The following is a 21,042-nucleotide window of genomic DNA, read 5'->3' on the forward strand; positions in this document are numbered from 1 at the left end:
TACTATTTCTACGACTGATATCTCTATCAAGGAGCCACTGCTAGTAGAAAGCAATGATTACCTTATGTCCACTTCGTCCAGGCTCTCCAGGTTCACCCTGCAACACAGGCAAAGAGTTTACCTTTCAGCTGCTTCATTTCCTATCAGGAACAAGGAACACAAATGAAGAATCATGCTGATGCCAGTGACCAATTTCAATACTAGCTCTTACCTTGATGCCTGCTGCAGAGGAGCCCGCATCTCCCTGAGAGAAAAAAAAATAAAAGCATCCCAAAATTACTTTAGAGAGGTGGAAAATGGAAAATGGTAATGGAGATGATTACAGCACTTGATGGTGTTTTCTGTATGGTCATGGCAGGAACAAATTGTATTACTGTGCAATTACAGTGACAAAAAAAAAAATGAAAAGGCTCAATTTGTATGTAACAATGCAGAACATAATATTGTGACTGCAGTCATTACTGAGATGTTGGGAGAAAATTGGACAAAAACCTCCAATGGAGAAAGGAGATGGCTTTTGATTCTAAGCAGTGTTCAATCTGAATGTTCCTCCTCACGAAACCTTGAGGCAGCACATTGTGGACATTAACTATGGGCGAACCTTTCCATTTTTCTTTTCAGAGTGCAGCCTTATGCTCACAATAGATGACATTAGGGGTGAAACCTACAACCATACAAATCCACAACAGCATAGGAGAACATAGCAAGGACAACTAAAACCATTTCAATCCATTTTTACCGTCGCATCTCCTCAGATCGGGTATTGAACGGAGGAGATGGGGCTACTTTTATCACAGTTTTCCAACAAACTCTGACATCCAGAACCCAGGACTTCTCTATGAACTGTAGTACTACTGCAGTGTACAGTAAAAACAGACATAAAACGAGGGGCCAATAAGCATAATTATGGGCGGTTGGTGGGAAAAGGGAGTGGGGAGAACGAGACTGGGTCTTGAGCTCTGGTGCGGATTCTGTGGTCGCACTACACATACGCCTCACGCTCAGAAGTTGCTGAAGGAATGCCTCCCGCCCTCAGCTTTTTATGGGAGTCATTACGATGCATAGCACACAAGGCATGTTTAATTGCTGCATTTTTTTTGCAGACAATAAACTGCGTTACTGTTTACAGCTGGGCTTTGTTGCATGCTCAAGTGCGCCGCCAGCTCCCCTCTCAAGGCTTATCGTTCCCATTTTTATATGGACGTTTTCACAAGTTAGCGCTAGCTTGTTACATATTTAATTGAGGGTACAGAAGATCTGAGGGGATGGACGTTTATAAGGTTTGGTTGTTCTTGGATCCACAAACACAGGTTCCTCTTATGCGTTATGTATTACAGTACAGAAGATGAGCGGAAGGCTTTTAAGAGATTTTATCATTAGAAGCATCATGCAAAGTAAAAACATATTCGGTCGATCACAACCTTGGATATTATCTTGTGGTTGACCGAGGAATTGTGATAAAACAGGAAACGACTTACAAGGCCCCATTATGACTTTCTTTTGTCTTGATAGAATAATGCCTTGTTTTAACAGCACAAACATCAAAGTCAGAGCTGGTGTACACCTGTTTCTTTCTGGCAGGGATGCACATGTAACAATGCCTCACATCTGCACTTAATTAGGTCTGAAAAAACAACAACTAAATACCTACAACAGATCTCATCTTGTTAAACTCACGCTGTGGAATAGATAAACCTGACTGACTTTAAGCATTATTACCATTTGTCCCCATTATTGATCTAGGCAGGAATAAAACATCAAGGAGCTAACATCGTGAAAATTAAAATTGATATCATGGTTTGCACAGTGTGCTAAAATTAAGTATCAAAGGCAGTTGTTTGTTGCCCATGGTGTGTCAGATCCTTGGTATGTTAATTCAGAACCATAAAAATTCTAATGGACATGTTAATCGCAAGGTCTATCATCAAAAGTGACAAACGTATCAGGAATAACATCAGGAATAACATCAGAAATAACGATTTTTAAGTATTTGCAGCCTGTTGCATTGCCGTCAATGGAAAATATTTAACAGTGAGATGAACCGTTGGAATCAAGCAGCCGCTCTGACTGAGACCCGCGTGAAAACAAGTGTCAGAGGATGCTACACAAGCAATCATCGCTTCGCTCCCCTGCTGCTAAATACGCCAGCGACATGATCTGTCATGGCACAGCTGCAACGCAAGTGGCACCAAGCCCGAGAACCAAGTGAGAGGTTCGCACCGCCTAATCAATTCCAAGTGAAGGACTCGGCGAGCAATTGAGATGGAAAAAGTGGTTGAGTTGGGAGGTGAGCTGAGGCGCGGCGTAGAGCGCTAAAGTGTCCCAATTGGGCCAATTACCGTGCTGAGGCCACAGCCTGTGATTTAACCACAGAGCACAGCAGGAAAGGGCACTGTCACTACAGCGCCACTTCTTTATGGGCACCCATAATTGTCGCTGACTGTGTCAAACACTGTATATTGGCACTTAAAGATAATAGCATGAAGATCCCATAATGTGTGTCTGGTGATTCAGGCCATTTTCCAGCTGTGTTGCCTGGTACGGGCGACTGAGGTGGAGAGAATTAATCAGACAGCAATGAAGCCAAGGCAAAAAATGTTCTCTATATTATTATGGTCATTAACAAAGCTGACCAAATTCATGCCTTGGCTGAATGTTGACCTCAGCCACTGTCTAATGACTGCGTTCGGCTGTATGCGAGGCGACACAGATTCTGATTGGCCCCGCCAGGAGCTGAACCGTGGCCAGTTCACAAGGGGCCGGACTGGACCTCAGGACCGAAGAACTTCACCGACCGCTGTGCCACACTGGCCAGCGCCAAGCTCTCACAGCCTGGAACCTCCCAAAACCAACTCGAGAGTTTACTTGGTTTCGTGTTTTTTTTCGAACCCACAAGACATTTTTCCCACCTCTGAGGTTCGACTTTTTGAATAAGACCAGTCACAGCCAATTTCACACGTTGTTAAATATTTAGGCAAATTACACCAAAAATAATCGTTTTTGGAGCTAAAGCCGTTCATTTTATCTGTGGGCAGGATTTGTGCGTAGCGAATCGAGAGATGGACAAGCGTGTTGGAAAAGTTCTTCTTCCCAATTGGTGATGGCTTATCAAAGTGACACATCCAGCAACATGTTATATAAAGGTATACGGCAAATCCAAGTAAAATCCAATTAAAAGAAAGTTGCCCTAGTTGGTCTCTCACAGACTTTTTTGGAGTGACTGGGAGAGGAGTTATGATTCAGTTCTTGAATGCTGTGCCAAGCGTGCTTCAGTGAAAAGCGGATTGGTGCCTGAGTCACTAAGATTGTGTGTGTGTGTGTGTGTCAGAACATACGAGAAAGAGATTTTGTGACTGTGTGTGTCTGTGTCTGTGTGTGTGTGTATACACGTGTACATGTGCGTATGAGCGAGTGTGCACGTGAGTGTGTGTTATGTACGTGTGTGTCCTGTCATTTAGTCTCTTTCACACTCCACAGATCCCCGTCAAAACAATCTCCCTTTGTATCATGCAAAGCCCGGTCTGATTGCTCGCCCTGCCATCTCCCTCTCTCTCTCTCTCTCTCTCTCTCTCTCCCTGCAGACCGCACCGCACTCCCTGGGGTCGCTCTGCTTACCATACTGAAGCTTTCACTGCCTCACCTCTCACCCCAGATCCCCCCCCCCCCCCCCCAAGTGTCTGCCCTGTTAACCTTGGCATCTTCAGCATGCAAGATGAAAGATGCCCTCTCTCTTCTCTTCGCTGGTTTCCTCTCCTCTCAGTGAAAACAATAGGTCATTGACAAGCATATTGGGAAGAGTAATCGATCAGACCCAAAACTCTATTGTCCAAATGATGACAGGAGCTCCAGTTTGTGGGATGGCGGCACGCTACACCCAGCATCCCTCTCTTCTAACTGATGCAGAATCACAATCTACCGTTATTCAGCCACTCAGTACATGCTGTAGCCGATTACAGCCGTGTGTGTGTGTGTGTGTGTGTGTGCATGTGGGTCTGTGAGACACTTTCTTCACTACGCCGAATAATCAATCAATCCTTTGTGTGTCTGACTGGTGTTAAAGCCCTTTAGATATGTATTCAGGTACTGAGTTACGTCCCGACTTGTTTGAAAAGCAATTATTCCCACCATATGTTCGCCATTGTGCTCTATGGAAAAAAAAAAAAAAGGAAAGAGCTCATTTTTACATCCTGACGCTGAAAACCTGGGATGATAAGATAATCCAGCCCATACCAATGACAAAATCCTTGATCATTAACGCGATGTCTCTTATTTCTAGTTCTTTACGGCACTTTCTGTCTCTTTTTTATTAGGAAATAAATTAGAGTGCAATTGATGAATTGACGAATGGCAGGTGACTTGCTACAGAAGTTTGATTTCCCATGGTGCTCAATTCCAATTTTTTTTCATTTTTTTTTACCCCTGCAGCAAAACTCCAACTTCTTGCTTTTACTGCACTAAGGTAGACCAGATCAAAGTAGCGCTGGAGCTGCGAAGTTTTATCGCCCTCCACTTTCTTTTTGTTCACTTATTTTCCACAGATGATATCCTGCATCTGTTTCCTTCGAACAGTGTCTTTCTTGGCAGCAGCGCTCAGCAGTCTTTTAAAACCAGCGTACCCATAAAGTGAGAAGTTATCAAAGTTGTTCTCCACTGAAAAGCAATAAATTGGCGGTGACATTTTGAGTACACTCCTTCTGCCGCCAGTCTATCAATAATATTTTTGTTTTTCTACCTAACCCTGTCTTCCTACCAAAAAAAGCATCTCCAGTATATGCGGATTGTCTACAATGGATCTGTTCTCTGCAATTGCCTTACCATTTTTTTTAAACTATTTATTTTGTTTTGGTTTGGGGTAGAATCTTTATCTTTTCCTTTTTTTTAATATCACAATCTTTCCCAAAAATTGAGCACTTTTTGCCTGGGTTGAGAAGTTGAATATAGAATCAACATTTTCAAGGAATTATTGATTCAAATTTAAATAAATAACCTGTTTTCTGAATTGTTTTACAAGACGCTTAAGAGGATAAAGACAAAGGGGATGTTAAACGTTTTATGCTCCGGACCCAAATTTTGTCATGTGGTCACCCAGAAGAAATAAGCCTGTGACCTATTTTCAGTCCCAACTCATATTTTCATAAATGCTGCTTTAAGGAAATAATAACAACGAGGGCAGCATGACAAGCACTGGATAGGAAGAATAATCCGTCTCTGGACATGATCTCGATGTACTAACACAAAACAAAACACTGTCTCTCAAAAACAAAAGCCTTTGGGCAACAATCTGAATCTATGACTTCGCCGTGGCTCTAGACAATGTGTCCAGCAAAGCTCTATCCTGCCTTTTGTTGGAGTGGATCACATCTTGACAAGCTGTCTCGATGATAAATGGTCCCAAATTAATGCAGGAGCCATCCAACCAGGAAATGTAGCGCCAGCGTAGCACAGCAATTAAGTCCACATTAAGCGCAGAGGACGCATCAAGTGCCAGGATGATTGCTGTTGCCTAGCCTTGACTGCAGCTGATGGCACTTTACCACAGCTACTTCTCCACAGATCCCCTCAGATGGCTAACATTAACTTTTTTTTTTATGCTTTCTGGCCAGAGCCAGATTCTCTCTCCTGCTCTCTTGAGTAGCTTCCAAGACATAAACAATGAGAACAGAAGGTAAAGTTGAATTTACATACCTTCTCCCCCACGTCACCTTTCGATCCGTCTTCGCCCATATCGCCCTGTGATAAAATCGCACAGAGGAAATCGTATTCAGTCTTTTGATGGGAAGGATATGTACTGCTGAAAAAAAAAACACTGTTGAGAGCTCTGAGAGTCCAAAATGTTTAATATTGCTTGGGAGTAGCATGGCTTTTGAAAAAAGAAGTAAGCCTCAAAGAAACTGAGGATAAAAGGATGAGCCAGATTGTTGTAACTGACAGACAGATAATACAACAGAACTTTGACTAATGTTCTGCTATTTTCACGCTTCACTGCTCTTTAAAACTGTTTAATGGATGCTTGGAGGAGTGTCTGGTACATGGCAGCAGCAGAGATGATGTGCCATTACATGTTGCATTTACCTTGGTCACCAACTGATTCCCCACACATGGTTCAAATATGAGAGCTATAGAGGGCTTTCAGGTGACGTAACGCACCCTCCGGGGGCCACAGTGGAGGTCCTCAGCTCTTGGCAACAACGGCGGTGAGCGGCTGATTGCGTCTCTAAACTTACGACTTGGCCATCTCAACAGTATGGAATAGATATGATTAATTGCTGCGCTGTTTTTGACTGGGAACTGATCATTTCACCACTGATAAATCTGATTGACATTGTCAGTTGTTAGCTAACTAATCATAAGGTGAAATGTCAAATCAAGAATTCCAAGTCGATAGTTGTGTCCTTGTGGAAAACGATCTTCTAATGTTGTCTTGGAGAGAACGAACTTAATAGTATTTCGGCCATTATGTCATGGGGCCACGAGAACATATCTGATTTACACTCTAGCTAACATACTGTATCTATTAGAAGCTAGCATTAGTAGTGTCAAAGAGTCATAGACAAAACCCAACTGTTTGTTCAGGTTAACTGAGCTGACTCTTCTCAAGCTCTAGTGCTTTGGAGTAGAGACTAGGACTAGAGACAAGACAGTTTCACAGTGACACAAATTTGAAAACAAATCTACCTAGTCAGACTATTCACTTTAACTTATAATTTTACTCAATATACCTGCACCCACACCACAATAATATTCTTAAGGTATTGCTCTCTCGGTTTGTTATATATTTAGCCATTATCTGCACAGCCAATTCTCCACTGGACCTCCATGATGGTGCCAGCCGTGGTTGTTAGGAGATACGTGATGCAACTGCAAAGCCTCTAATAAAGTGAATCAGGTGTAATGATGGGTAATAACACAAGTCCCTAAGAAAAGTCAGAAGCACAACTGAGAACAACGTGTCCCATTTTGTGATTGGTGCCAGTGAAGTACACTGAGTCATCACCTCCCTCTCCTTCCCTCTCTGGTCAATGTTCGCACCCTCCCACCCATGGCTGTCCAACAACAGTGAATAAAAAGCATTAGGATTAGGGAATGGAGAGAATAAGGATGGAGTCGGGGCTGTTTTTGCTCAGTGTGGCTATTGTGTGGTTTCCCGATTAGGTTTTTTGGTCTCCACCAAGGCCCAAGTTAGAGAAATTGGGTCCTAAGAGAGTTAAGTGACTCAACATCACTGAATCATTGATGGCTGAATCGCTGAAGGGAGTCCCCATTGAAAAACAATTGGTTGCCAAGTTGGAGTTGTGAGAAATGAGGCAGATTCCAAGATTGGGGGGTGCCAACATCCACAAACTGTATAGCTGCCATCATTTATAATGAAGGCTGTAAACAAAATGTCTTTAGTAGGCACATGGTGGGATATCGGGCAGATGCTAAGCATAATGTTAGTGATCTGAATTAAGGCTTTACCTTTTCACCTCGCTCTCCCATTTCACCCTGTTGGGAAAGAAAGCAGAGCATTAAACATACAGAAACTTGTGGGGCGTTGGGTTAGGTTGGGGAATTATTGCAGCCAGTTAGGGTCAGATTGTATCTGGGGTTAAATTCATGTTAGATTATAGAAATGCTCTCATATTTCGGCTGCTCTTTCCCCTGACAGACCCTCGGGTGTAAACTTTTTGAGATATTGCTCTGTGCTTTCAAATAAACGTGAACAGCCATTACAACTAGTTGTCAATACAAACAGGCAATAACACCAATTATAATTACAATGATATTTTACCACAATGCCACTATAAAGTGATGATATCCAGGTCAATATAATTGCATTTCTTTAAGCTTGTATGTAGCTACTATACAGTGAATTTACATTTTGTATCAGATGTCGGCTATGAAGGCGACACGGCTTTATTGACATTATGGACACAATATGAGTCAGAACATAATTTTTCCTGGTGAAAGAAGTTCTGCAAGAAAGATGCAAAAAAAAAAGAAAAGAAAAACAAGCTAGTATGATGAAAAGATGGCAAAAAGTGGCCACAAGGTCAAAAGGCAAGGATGTCTCCTTGATAACAAAGGGAGGAAAAAAACAGATGGCTCAAAATAAAAAAATAAAAAAATAAAAATATCATGGCTGCAATGAATTCAGAGGTATAAGAGCGCGCAGAATACGTGCGAAACAAACCTTGACTCCAGGGATACCGTCCAATCCTGGGGTGCCAACATCCCCCTATGGACAGCATGACATACACACAGTGGCTTCATTCAGTGCGTTGTGCAAGCCATGTGAACATTAATCTAAGGTCAGGAGGTACAAAAAGCTTAAGGTTTTCCCCCCAGATATAGATAACCTTAACAGAGGTTAAGTTCGTGTTATAAAATTTGCCTCACAGGACAGGTGGAATGCATTTGCAGGATAGCTGACGACGAAGCCACAGATAGATATCGTTATTAATGCCGGATGGACAATATACTTTAATATATGGCACGGAATCGACCTGTAACGACTCGCCACATGTTTATGTACAGTATAGTGTGAATGAAACAATAAATTGCACAAGGTTCAAATGATAGAGTAAGGTATAAAATCTGAAAACCGCAACAGAAATCTGTAAGTTGAGAGGATAAGCTTTGCAGAGTGTACAAGTTGATTTATATGCTTTATGATCTCTGGTTGGGTTTTATACATGTGTAAAGGAGGACAGCCAAGTCCATCTGAATGAATGCCAGTTCAGCGTTAGTGTCAGTCTGCATCCATGTTGTCTGAGGGCAGAGGGTCTAACTGAGACACCAGCCTCAGTCCATCTGCTGCCAAAAACAGCTGACCTTCTGACCTTTGCAAACCTACCACATCATTAACCTTTTAGAAAGGTAGCTACTATTCCTCAACCCAGACAGACAACTTCAACAGGGCGACAGAGATGAATGCATCCCGGCATGAAAAATTAGGCAATCTATTACTTATTAAAACATGTTTCAATGTGGAGTGTCATTTCATGGCTGTCTAATACTGGTGTGGAAAACTGGGTTGTATACTTTCTTATTTTTCTTTCTTTTTTTTTACTAGTCTCTCTCTTTCTCCTTTTCTTTTTGTTGTTTTCATCATTGTGCACATGCACACTTTTGTTCGGCCAAAAGTCTTTGAAGTTAAGTTTTATGTTTTTTTTGCATGCAACATTGTGGAGAGATCAGTCTGTATGTTACAAGTCGGTGGACAGGGAGTATCCCAAGCTACACACTAGTGAAACTCATTATAAATCCTGGAATCTTGTATCATCTATCAGCGCACATATGGAAGTCATTGACATAATGATGATGATATATTGCCATAATGATGATGGGATCTGATTAAAAACTCTTAAACTCTCTGGCTGATAAGGTTTGCATTAGTGATCATCCCCCTTTTAGTGGATATCTATGTCAGATCAATATGAGGTCTGCCAGTCAACCTGCCACTGCTGGCAGAGGCTTCATGAACCAACTGCTTCAGAGTTCAACTTTCTGCATGAGTGACACTTACATACCAGAACCGATTCTGTTTTATAACAGCATTGCACAGCATTGGAGTTCTATTTCATGGGTGCTGGCAAACTCCGGTCCCAACACAAGTATGGAATTAGGCCTTCAGCATTTGCTGTCTCCAAAGTGAGTATGGCTTTCACTCCGAAATGAAACTTCTTTACTCTGGTTCCCATTACAGCCATGCGTGCCTCTCCTCTCATATCTTTATAAATGCATGCTTAAGATTAGAAAGATGGCGCCTCTCAAATCGTCTCCCCATTCTTTCGCTTCACTTATACCATCTTTGTTCTGGAGTAAATATGGTTTTTCCGTTTTTCCTATTGTGAAATACCTGCACTGTGTCTTCTTTATTTGGTTTGAGAATGAAATACAGAAAGAAGCTGAGTGTGAGCTGATTCACAGGCAGCTCAAACGTTACTTTGTGGTTACGGCTTGAAGATGCAGCCCAAGGGATTTCTCCTAAATAGGATAGTGGTTTGAAATTGTCAGGATCCATGGCAGCACTCTTCTAATAAGAATACTGCAACACATGGCCAAAAGGACTAATGAAAACATTAAGAAGTATATTAAAGTGACTCTTTTGAAGATAAAATGCTTTCAGGTGTGGATGGAAGTTTGCTTTTTGAGCTATTTTGAATATGGTATTTTGGGAGGAAAGATATATATTATGTTCAGGCTAAGCACAGAGGGCCTGCTCAATGTGACTAAAACTATTCAGCATCATGAATCTGCTAGTCAGCATCACGAACAATATAAAAAATATCCATTTTAACAAGACAGTTAATTTAGTATTGAGTCTTAGAAAGTAAGAAAGTGAAGTGATCTGCCAATGGAGTGAGATAACTTCACTTATTTCCCTTGCAAATCAACCTGATTTTATTAAATCGTGTTATTTTCCTGATACTTGTAGAGCAATCTGCCTTATTTCACTTCACTTCAAGCTACTGATACATGTTACTACGAAATGGCTGAAACAAGACACAGCATTTGAAACAAATGCAGTTACCTCACCTCATTGTCAGAATTGTTTGCTTGTTTTATGAAAAATAAGATTTTAGGGCCAAATATGATAAAATAGGATTTTTTTGCAGCGTAGTCATCATCATCCAACTGCTTTGGTGACTGGACTAGTCTGAACAACCAGTAAAACAGCCAGATGTGAGGATTATACACATCTGCACCACAATCATCAGCTGTTCTGTATGCATCATGTGTAAGTGACTGTCTCTATGAATGGCCTCACCTTCAGTCCATCAACACCTGCGATGCCTGGAGGGCCAAGTGAACCCTGTGAAATAAACACAAAGACCTTTAGGTGACATTATATTCAACGCTAAAAGCAATCACACTGTATTTGTCTTGCAAAGAAAGCAGGGGAGACTGCAGAGTTATGGCTACCATCAAACACAGTTTGTTATGATCATGTGCTTTCAAGTGATGAATGTAACTGCAGGTCAAGGTGACTTTACATAATTGCCTTCCAGAAGAATGAACAATATTGAATTGTTTGTGAGAGCAGGAGCCCGAGCACATCTCTCCAGGTCTCCGTTAAATGCCGTGACAGTGCACTTTGTCTTCCTACCTGTCTGATAGATGCTCTAAAGCACCGACCCCAGGAGAAGCAGGGTCATATTATGCAAAACCACCATCAACAGCCCTCGCGAGACACACCGGACGTGGGATAAAACAGCCTGTAAAAGCGCTCCCAAGTCTTTCGCTCCCACCCCCACTTCCACTCATCCTCCCAGGTTGAGTGCGTGTGCTGATCTGACAAAACCGGGCCAGAACAAATAGCGCATGTCATGTTTTAAGACCTGCAAAATTATGGACGATACAGGCAGAGGGCAAGACTGGGAGTTGACTTTAGTCCTGCTGAGTTTTCAAACTTACTAACAGAGAGGAGAATGTGAAAAACGGCTACCTAGCTCTGTTATGTTTGCACATACTGCTTGAACTTGTTTAGACAAGACGATTTAGACTCTGGGGATGTTACAAACAGTTTAATGAGCTCCCACTCTCTTGCATTGTGGTGTGCACATGTTGGCTATTTGTGCTTCTCCATGGAAAGCCACCTTAAATGCAACTTAATGTTACCATGGCCACATGTGCAGATATATGTGAGTCATATCAAGTCAGAGCTGGGTGGAATAACAGAATACAGACTTTAAGTAGTCAAAGCAATGACTAGAGTGGAGGTTATTATCATCGGATTTTGTATAGCAAACTTTTGAGGATTCAGGTGATGATTCATGATTAATGAGTTATAAACAAACAAAGGGAATTTAGTCTATGGCATACATCATCAGACAAATATTGGGGGGATAGAAGAGAATGGGCAGTGGACTTGGTCTTCAGTCAGCGGCAGGAGGGTTCATATGAATTATCGTTCCAATTCCGATCAGTGGATATTTATGATTCACACACTACTTTAGATCATGTTACTACACTCAATCAATCACCAAGGCGATGAAACTTCAATATAAACTGTTGACATGTGCCGTCTGCTGAACACAGCGCTGCAGCAGCAGCAGATCTAATGGAGCAGGCCCGGGGCCTGGCTTATGAGTCATTAACACGACGGTGTGTCATCATTGACCCCTACACCCCCCCCCCACCGCCGACGGGAGGGCCTGCCGACAGATGACAGCGCAGACAGGAAGTGTCTGATTGGGTTACACTGAACAAACACTGGCAGCTACCTGATGGCTGGATATGGCCTACATCTGTTCCCCACATCAGCGCCGCGTGGGACTAGGAGCCTGTACCGCTGCACTGAGCTCAGCCTCTCCTGTTCTCCGTCTCCCTCTCTCTGTCTTTCTCCTGCTCTCTCTCTCCTTCCTTTTTTCTTTCTCTACCTCTGGTTTTATCTCTCCCCATGTTGCTGTGTGAGACTTTATTTCTCTCCTTGTCTGTTTGCTTGCCCCGTCTGTGCCCCCTGTATCACAAATCTCCCAGGTTGCAATGCTCCATGCCCTTTGGTGATCATTTTTCAGCCTTACTTTTTAATTTTGGGAGTAGCCATTGTGCAGCCTCACACTCTGTCCACTTATGCACAGTCACAATCAAGTCCAAAACATTATTCAAATGCTAAAGAAATTCTCCATTGGTCTGCATACAATTCTGATCAAAAAAAAACTTTACAGAATATTATAATTATGGGAATGAGAAAGCACAGTATCAGTATGGAATGTGTTTTTGATGTGATTCAGTAGATGACGCATTTACAACCAAAGTGAGAGACAATAATAGAATAAGAAGAAGATAATGATGGGGCATCCTGGTGGTTCACTGATCTAAGACATATAATGTAACTGCGACATCCTGGGTTTGAATCCAGCCCAGGACTTTTGTTGCATGTCATCCTGCTCTCCCTCCCAGTCTTCCCTGTCTCTCTTCACTTTCATCTATCTAATAAAGCCACAAAAATGCCCAAAATCTGTAGAAGAAGAAATGATTTTCTGAAACCTACCTTAGACCCTTGGGGCCCTTCAGGTCCCTGAAAAGAAGAGAGAGAGAGAGAGAGAAAGAAAGAAACAAACAAAGAGAGTCGATGTCAGATGAAATAATATGATTTCCACGGCCAACGCAGTGACAACAGAGAGACTGGCAAGGCTTGTGGTAGGCTTTCATACAGTGAGCAAAAGCCCTTCAGGCGGAACAGGCTCACAATCAATCCCTTGTTTTATTCGATGACAAAGAATGAAAATAAAGTCACTCTGTGCCTTCTTTTCAGCGGGCTGAACCATAAACAAGAATCTTTAATGAAACCATGAATAATGAAAGCAGTTATGGTTGTATCTTTTATGTTGATCTCTGTTGTTTTTTTTGCTTTTAGTGACTGTAAAAAAAAAGTGGCATCTTGTTTGACTGTTCTGGATTTTAAGCCTATAGTCCGACACAGAGGAGAGGTTCATTACCTCAAAGTGACGATCACTGGAAAGCCTTACAGTACTTATGAAGTAGGCAGGGCAAAAAAGGCGCCACACACTGTAATAGAGATTTCAGATAATGATAGATGTGTCTGGGTGGACAGTTTCTATTTCCAAAGTAGACCTGCTGTTTATCACATTGAAACTTGGGGCCATGTTTGATCCCCAACCCCTTACACCACAACCTGTCTGAAAACAGTAGGAGACCTTTATGACTAAAAGGAGAAAAACACTTGCACCGAATGAGTTTTTCCCCTTAAAGTGTGTTCCCTCCATGTTTGGCCGGGCAGGACTCTAAAGTATCGCAGCACCACAGCAGTTCATCAACACCTTCACGCATGGCTGTTATGACACTTCTTGTTGGCCAACATTTTTCTCACTGTCGGCTCAGGATCTGGTTGGTGCCATTTGGCTCATCACTCTCAGCTGGGTCGGGGCCAGACAGACCTTATGCCCCACAAGCCCTCCACAACAACCCTTCTGCCTGGTCTTATTTATGTTGATGCAGTATAATTGGCAAAGCTTCAGATTTGGTTCCCCAATGAGTGTAAAAGGCCAGCGTGCCTGTAAATTATTCAAAAGTAACTGATGAAGACCTACTCAGGTTGAAAAGTTTGACTGTCTGCAGATTTTTGTGAAGCAGGACTGCTTTGTGGTGGCCTACTTTTGACTATCTACAGTTTTATCTATGCCAAGCACCAGTGAGAAGGGTGGATATGCAAATAACTTAACTCAATAACTCAAGACCATTTCCTATGTTGTTAATAATACAACGCTTGTTCATATTTACTTTCTTATCTACTTTATCTATTGACAAAACTAGCTGGCCACAAAGTATAGTGTGCCTGCTGCAAAGCTCCGAATGAACCTGTACATATTGTGTATTTGCATGTTTAGGAAACTAGCCTGTTAACATCCCAGCAGCAACAAGTTCTCACATTTTACAGTAATGGCCCACGCAGTTGCAGCATACCTTCTACACTTATTGGAAAAAACCTCAATGAACAACTTTCCTCCTCCCAGCCAACCAAAAGAAAGGTTTTCCTCGGCTTGTCTCTAAAAGCCTTTCTTAGCAATCCTCAATAGGGCTGGGTAAACATCTTTACGACCCACTAGGTATGTGAGAGCCTGCGCCACTCGCCTGAGCGCTAATTAGCTTCACTACATCTGAGAGCACTCAAGAGCTACTGACTGACAAGGAAATTTTTTCGGAAAGTCAAGGGCCCCTGTGAAGTCTCGGTCTCGCTCCTTTGTTTTCAGCTTTGGCTTCCGACATCGCTAAAACTCCAATATTGAGAAAACTCCAAAGATCTTCGTTAAAAAGGGTGATTATTTCAACCGTAAGTATCCATGGTGATACTGTGTTGTGGCACATGCCTAGCGTAGTGAACCTAAACTGCCTCGTTTAACATTCATACAGGAATGAAATCCACAAATGCACAATATCAACCGGATGCATATTTAAGCAGAACACACAAAGCACTCGATGTTTGGTGCTTTCATTCATGACTCGGAAATGACAAACAATTGCCAGGTTAATTCCCACAGTCAGTCTGCAGCTGAACCTTCGCTACTTGAAGAACTTGAAAAACTCTCCAAGTGTGCAGTGTGCAGTTCTTGCTCGGCATTTACAGAGAGAAAACTTTGGGTTGATCAAAGCATAGAAAGTCTACATTTTGAGGCTTGGGAGTGCAGGTTGAGAGCTTCTGCTCAAAGAGATCGTTTTTCACTTGAAGGGTCTTTGAAATAGCTTCGCAATATCATGCTGTTGTTTACTTCCAGTCTAGGTACTTTCAACTTTATGGGTTAGAAACAAGCAGATCTGTTCTACACAAAAATGCTTTTTCTTATTGATGTCAACAGTCGCCACAGTGGGAACATACGTCTTCGGAGTCCACCGAGCATGTCTTAGGACATTTACTCACATCTTTCCCCCTCATGTTTGGCTTGGCATGAAAGGAAACTTAATGTCAAGGACACCAAAATATCGAAAGAATGTGCTCATTAGAGAGGCATATTATGAAAGCAAGATCCTTACATTGCATGCCTGATACGCATTTTAGAAATTGTCTAAGGTGAGTCACTGGTGCATTGTGGGTAATTGTGGAAGAAGGAGAAGCCACTAACTCTTCCTTCAGCATGATTGGAAATAACACCAAGAAGCAGATGGGAGACTTTGTTTCAGTTATGGATGGAACACCACATACAATACCCCACTGCTTTTCCATATTTAGTCTTTTTGAAGCAAAATCAAGTCTCAAATGAAAGCTGCGTGCACGGCTGCAAGCCACCTTTAGAGAGCCGAAGACCCCCTTAATTTACCCCAGAGAGACCTTATGGCACTGATGATTTTGAATTGAGTCCTGAAAATATTTCCTTTTTCTTCTTCTTCTTCTTCTTCCCTCCTCCCCCTCCTCCTTTTTGCTCCACAAGAGCTTAATCCTTCTAACCAGCACCATATGTCCTGGAAGGCTGCTGGAAAACTCTGGAATCCACTTTTGCCTCCTTAACAATAGCATCTACATCAAAAACGCTGAGCTGTGTCAAGTGGGCACTGGCTCCTGGAGTACCCTAAAAGAAGCGAGAGTTGGTTCAGACCCGACCTCAAAAATCCCTACCTCACGCTCACTTGTGCAAATCTGAAAGCTCTGATCAAAGATCATCCTTTCAGCTTGCTGCACAGAGTGGAGCCTATCTGTCTAGTTTCTTATGTCCAGCTAATCCATATTCATTTTCAAGGGCCAGTGAAGGGTGTGGGCTGGTGCTCTGTTTCTGGACGGAGAAGTATTTTTCTATTCCGTCTTGAGAAATAGAAAAGCCCAAATGATCAGTACCTGATTCGCAGAAATATTGCGTAAACTTTACCCTAAAAATTCATTATCTTAACACACTACCAGTCAAAAGTTTGGACACACCTGATTGAATGCACTATGTTTTTCATTCTCCTAAAGCCATTTTGATCTAAAGGCTTATGCTTAAATGCTTGAAATTTGTTTCTTAGACAAATATAAATAGTGAAGTTGATGCCTATGTATGAATTTCTTTTCCAAAGCCTTTGCCTTTCCATCAAGGCAAAGAGCAGCTACTTTAAAGAATCTAAAATAAAAGATAGTTTTTTGGTCACTGCATAATTCCATTTGTGTTATTTCCTAGTTTTGATTTCTTTACTATTATTCTAAAATGTGGAAAATAGTAAAAAATAATGAAAAATGTGGCGTGTCCAAACTTTTGACTGGTAGTGTATTTTTGCAGTTTTTTCTCTCCAGGTCTGCAGGTATTGCGGAGAGCCAAACAAACGGCTGTTGGCTGAAGGAAACAGAAGCTGTATGTGAAACTCAAGACATCTGACAACCTGCGCACGGCAACCCCAGTGTGTGTGAGCGGTCACGCCACATCTTTTTATGACCGGTGGGACGTGCGTATGCTCATCTCAAGCTGCTTTAAAGGCGGATTGATTTCCAAAGGATGACATTATTCCTTGTTAAAAGTACATTAGTGTCACGGTGTGTATACACGAGTGAAACAGTACGCCTTATTTCACGAATTACACGGAGCAGCATATATTTTTCATTCAAAGCTCTGCGCAAGTGCTGTGAACTCATTTCGAATGGGATTCACCATTCATCTTTTGGAGAAACGCACCGGCTGCTGTCATGAGCTGTTGTGTAAGCGCCGGAGACTTCTGAGCGCTCACCTGGGACCGCGGTGTAATGTATCGCAAATGTTACATCCACAGACACGCTATGGATCTTGAAACAAGGCTCTGGTACTTTAATACGGTGATGTGCATTTGTAAAACGGTGAAATAACAGGCAAAGCGTGCAATCAGAGCCAACAAAAGCTGGAGACTTTATTGGCATCCGAGCAGAGAGAGAGAGAGAGAGAGGGGACAATGTCAATTTGACATGGGGCAGAGTGTTAAATGATCCCAAAACGATTAGAAACTTCAGCTTACTACTCCTCTATCTCTCTCTCCCTCTCTCTCTCAGCCTTCTCATCCTTTATTTTCTCTGTCCAATCCTTTCCAATCCACCCACTTTTTCCACACCAAGGAAAAGCTCTGAGAAGATGGAATCAGAGATGAAAGCCCTTGATAGCACCTCTTCTGTCAGCCTCTCTGACTCTCCCATGAACTTGTGAAAACTGACATCACCGAGCGTTTCTGTATGTGCCGTTTTCCGTCCTCGCTCTCTTGGCATCAGAGGATACGTTTGGCCTGACCTATTCCATGCAGTTTTATGAGGAAAATGTAATCAAATAGCTTGTTTGCTAAACACCAAAAGCAGTATCCAGTTGCTGTTAATTGGAACAGCTTGCTGCTGTAATGGGTTTTGTACGTGAAAACAAACATTTTCACAGAGTATCATAAAATGTCCCATTACCATCCGCCATAGTAACAATAAAGCAGCTTTTGAATATCTCATTAAATTAAATGAAAAATAAAAAAAATAATGCAAATGTGGATAACCTAAGTGAGTGGCAGTATCCCCAAGTGATTGTTTTTTTAAATTCAAAATTACAAGACATTAAATTGATAGATTCTTTTGCAAAACAGAATTGAAATGGGCGTAGTCTATTTAAGCTTATGTCACAGTTGATTGGTTAGCAAATTACATAAATATGTCCAGGATAAGAGAGACGTGACAAGGCAACATCTTACCAAATTACAACATGTGGTCATAGTGACTTTTTCAAAGTAATCAAAGCAGCTCCTCAGTGAAGCTGAACACCACAACATGGCGTTATTTTATTATTGCAGAAAAAAGATATCTAAATTGAAAACTGATGTTAATCATTATTCAGCAATTAATATAATAAAAGAACCTTCCTGCATATGGTGAGAGTCATTTTGGAGAGCCTTTATGTCTCTGGATTCATTTTGCATAATCAGCTGGCAAGATTTTCATTCATATTGAAATAGTGGCAAAATAAATTGCTGTGCTTTAAGCAAGACTTGAAACTGATTGTTTCCCCTCCACAAACTACATTTCAAACAATTCCATTATGCCAAATCAGCTCTGCAATCTAAGTCAGCTACACATCGCAAACAAAATGTGATTCCTAAAGGTTTGTGCTTACCATGGGTCCTATTTCTCCAGGGGTCCCTGGATCACCCTATAGGAAATACAAAATACCCAATTAATGGAACAGCAATAGGAGAAATCCTGTTTGAAAGCTTGAGAACATGGCTGGACCTAAAAGAAGAATAAGAAAAGAGAAAACAAAAAAGAAAAAAGTAGCCGCACTGCTCAACATGTACAGGCTTTGTTTTGCTAAGTAGATCAGAGACTATTTGTAGATGTTGAATTTTGAGTTTGAAAATGATCAATAACAATATTCAAAGTAAAACAAGTTCATTTTTCTGAAAACAGAGTATTTTCCACATTCTGATTGTATTTTCCTCTCTTTTTTAGTGGTTTAGCAGGCATTGTTGTGCACTGGGTCTCGCCTGCCAATAGCAGCTCTGCATTGTTCTGCTCATATACTAAGTTGGCTGTGAGGTGTTTATCATGCGGTGCCACCTGTATCCCTCACTGTCTCCAACAATCCTATTATAGTCTCTGCTTTCAGTTCGGGCCTGGCTCTAGGATGTTGGATGTTCCTGCATTTCTCAGGGTAGAAGAGACACAAATATGCCACGGCCAAATTTCTATTCCATTTTTGCCTCTGTGTGACATTCGCAGGACAATGTCTGCTGCTCTCCCTCTGAGTGATTCACGGCGGCAGAAATAAATCAGGAGAGAAAAACAGCGATCCAGCAAGAGAAGTTTAATTTCTTGGAAAAACGCTACAACCACTACAGCCTTGTTTCAACTGCTGAAATGAGCAACTGGAAGAGTTGAAAACAATAATCATCAAAACCTTGGAAGGAAACAGATAAACAACACTTAATATTTTTGCACTCCCACAGTGAACTCTGCCAAAAGAACAAAGATCAGCTGGAGCCCTGGGAAGGTTTTATGGCAGAACATAATTGACAGGCCTTTATGTTTCTTCTTACGCTTTCTCTCACAGTGCACATAAATTAGTGTGATGCCAGTGACAGGCTTAAAGACATGGAAAAAGTTACGTTAGAATGGAAAGCAACCAAGTAAACATAAATCTATACAGAGAGGCATATTCTTGGGAGCATATTCTTGTTTTTAGCTAAAGATATTAGGGTAATGAGCTGCAACATAACAGTCATTAGAAAGGTTTTCACTGATCAAAACTGCCCTTATTGAGTCAAAGTCAAATTGGATACGAGTAAAAAATACCTACACCTCTACTTTAGCTATGCTTGTGTTAATTCTAATGGAAAACAATGCAGTTATTTTTTTTCAAAGGACAAATCCTGGGCATTTCGATGATCTGTGCAGGATTAATAACACACTGATGAACAGAAGGTCTTTGTGCAACTTAATCAAACTTCTCCCAATGTGGGGTGAAGGTCAGTACTCACCGGTAGACCCGGCACACCACGAGGCCCGTCTTTGCCCGTGTCCCCCGGAGGCCCCCGAGGGCCGGGAGGGCCCGGGGGCCCGGGAGGCCCCGGTGGTCCCGCTTGGCCCTGATCTCCCTGTGTAGCAAAGTCAAAGAATTCAACATCATTATGTCAAGATATTGCGGGCTCCACGGAGGCTGGAGGCGCTGCTCAGTGTAACGATAATGGAGAGCGAGTAGTGAAATGATCAAGTGGTTGGGTGTGGGCAGCCTCCATTCATGACATGGAGGAGAGTTTGCATTTTAGTGTCTTACAGCTGAAGCTGAGCATACAACAATGAAGATGGTGTTGTAATTTATCTGATTTATAGCTGAAATGCAAATCCCGTCTGCTGCATGCATTCCCAAATGGAATTAATGAGCTGAATGGGGTTTATGCTTACAACGACTGAACAATTCTTAACCACATTTGTCAATGTAGAGCTTCAACAATGAGGGCAACAATATACTGTAGATGTGTGGTCCATTAGTATACCGAGTTATAAGAATATTCAGCAATTTAACTTACATGGCAAAGTGTTTTAAGTGGTGCCATGGCCGTAATTCATTTTACCTTACGAAAAAACATGTTTTCAAAAAGAAGTTCCCATACTTTCCTCTAAAATAACAGAATGAGTATTAGAGTGCTTATGACAGGTCTGTCTAAAGGCTTGCATGCAAACTGCGGAATGGCCAGGGAGAGTCATTAGGTGAGACTTGGCAAGGTGGAGAGACAGACGAGTGAGGACACAGCCACTACCTTAATGAGCCGCCGCTTTATGAGCTGCTGGTCAGCGGAAAGAAAGCCATGATTGATCTTAGGGAAGACCATCTGAGCAGGTGTGTGAGGTCAAGAGGTCGTAGGTCAGAGGTGAGAGAAGGTTGGAGAAGGATGAGGTCCCAGAAGAAGAGGAAGGAGGAAGGCAAAGGCAAAAAGAAACAGAGTCTGTTAGAGAGGCTTGTGCCCATGAAACCCAGTGCAGCACCTTCACAGATGGAGGGGGAGAAATCCACACTTTTCCACCGCAGAGGTGGTTTGCTTCGGAAGTCTGGACTTGGTTTTTTGGGGAGCCAGAGCCCATAATTACCACCTCAGGGGTGCGAGGGCGCCACAGCGGGCTCGCAGTCCCGGGAAAAATGG

At 42.1% G+C, this 21,042-nt stretch overlaps 1 protein-coding gene across 1 annotated transcript in view; it reads right to left on the reverse strand.

Annotated features, from left to right (window-relative positions):
- The window catches only part of col25a1 (collagen type XXV alpha 1 chain), a 139,220-nt gene that overhangs the window by 18,601 nt on the left and 99,577 nt on the right, over window positions 1–21,042 (reverse strand). The window contains exons 8-17 of the mRNA XM_071926589.2: window positions 20,662–20,733; window positions 19,882–19,998; window positions 18,519–18,554; window positions 12,980–13,006; window positions 10,754–10,798; window positions 8,174–8,218; window positions 7,459–7,485; window positions 5,686–5,730; window positions 212–244; window positions 62–97 (exon numbers count right to left, since the gene is read on the reverse strand). Of these exons, the coding sequence (XP_071782690.1) occupies window positions 62–97; window positions 212–244; window positions 5,686–5,730; window positions 7,459–7,485; window positions 8,174–8,218; window positions 10,754–10,798; window positions 12,980–13,006; window positions 18,519–18,554; window positions 19,882–19,998; window positions 20,662–20,733 (483 nt within the window). The remainder of the gene's footprint in view (window positions 1–61; window positions 98–211; window positions 245–5,685; window positions 5,731–7,458; window positions 7,486–8,173; window positions 8,219–10,753; window positions 10,799–12,979; window positions 13,007–18,518; window positions 18,555–19,881; window positions 19,999–20,661; window positions 20,734–21,042) is intronic.

Source organism: Centroberyx gerrardi, chromosome 23 (genome assembly GCF_048128805.1).
Source record: "Centroberyx gerrardi isolate f3 chromosome 23, fCenGer3.hap1.cur.20231027, whole genome shotgun sequence".
NCBI lineage: Eukaryota > Metazoa > Chordata > Actinopteri > Beryciformes > Berycidae > Centroberyx > Centroberyx gerrardi.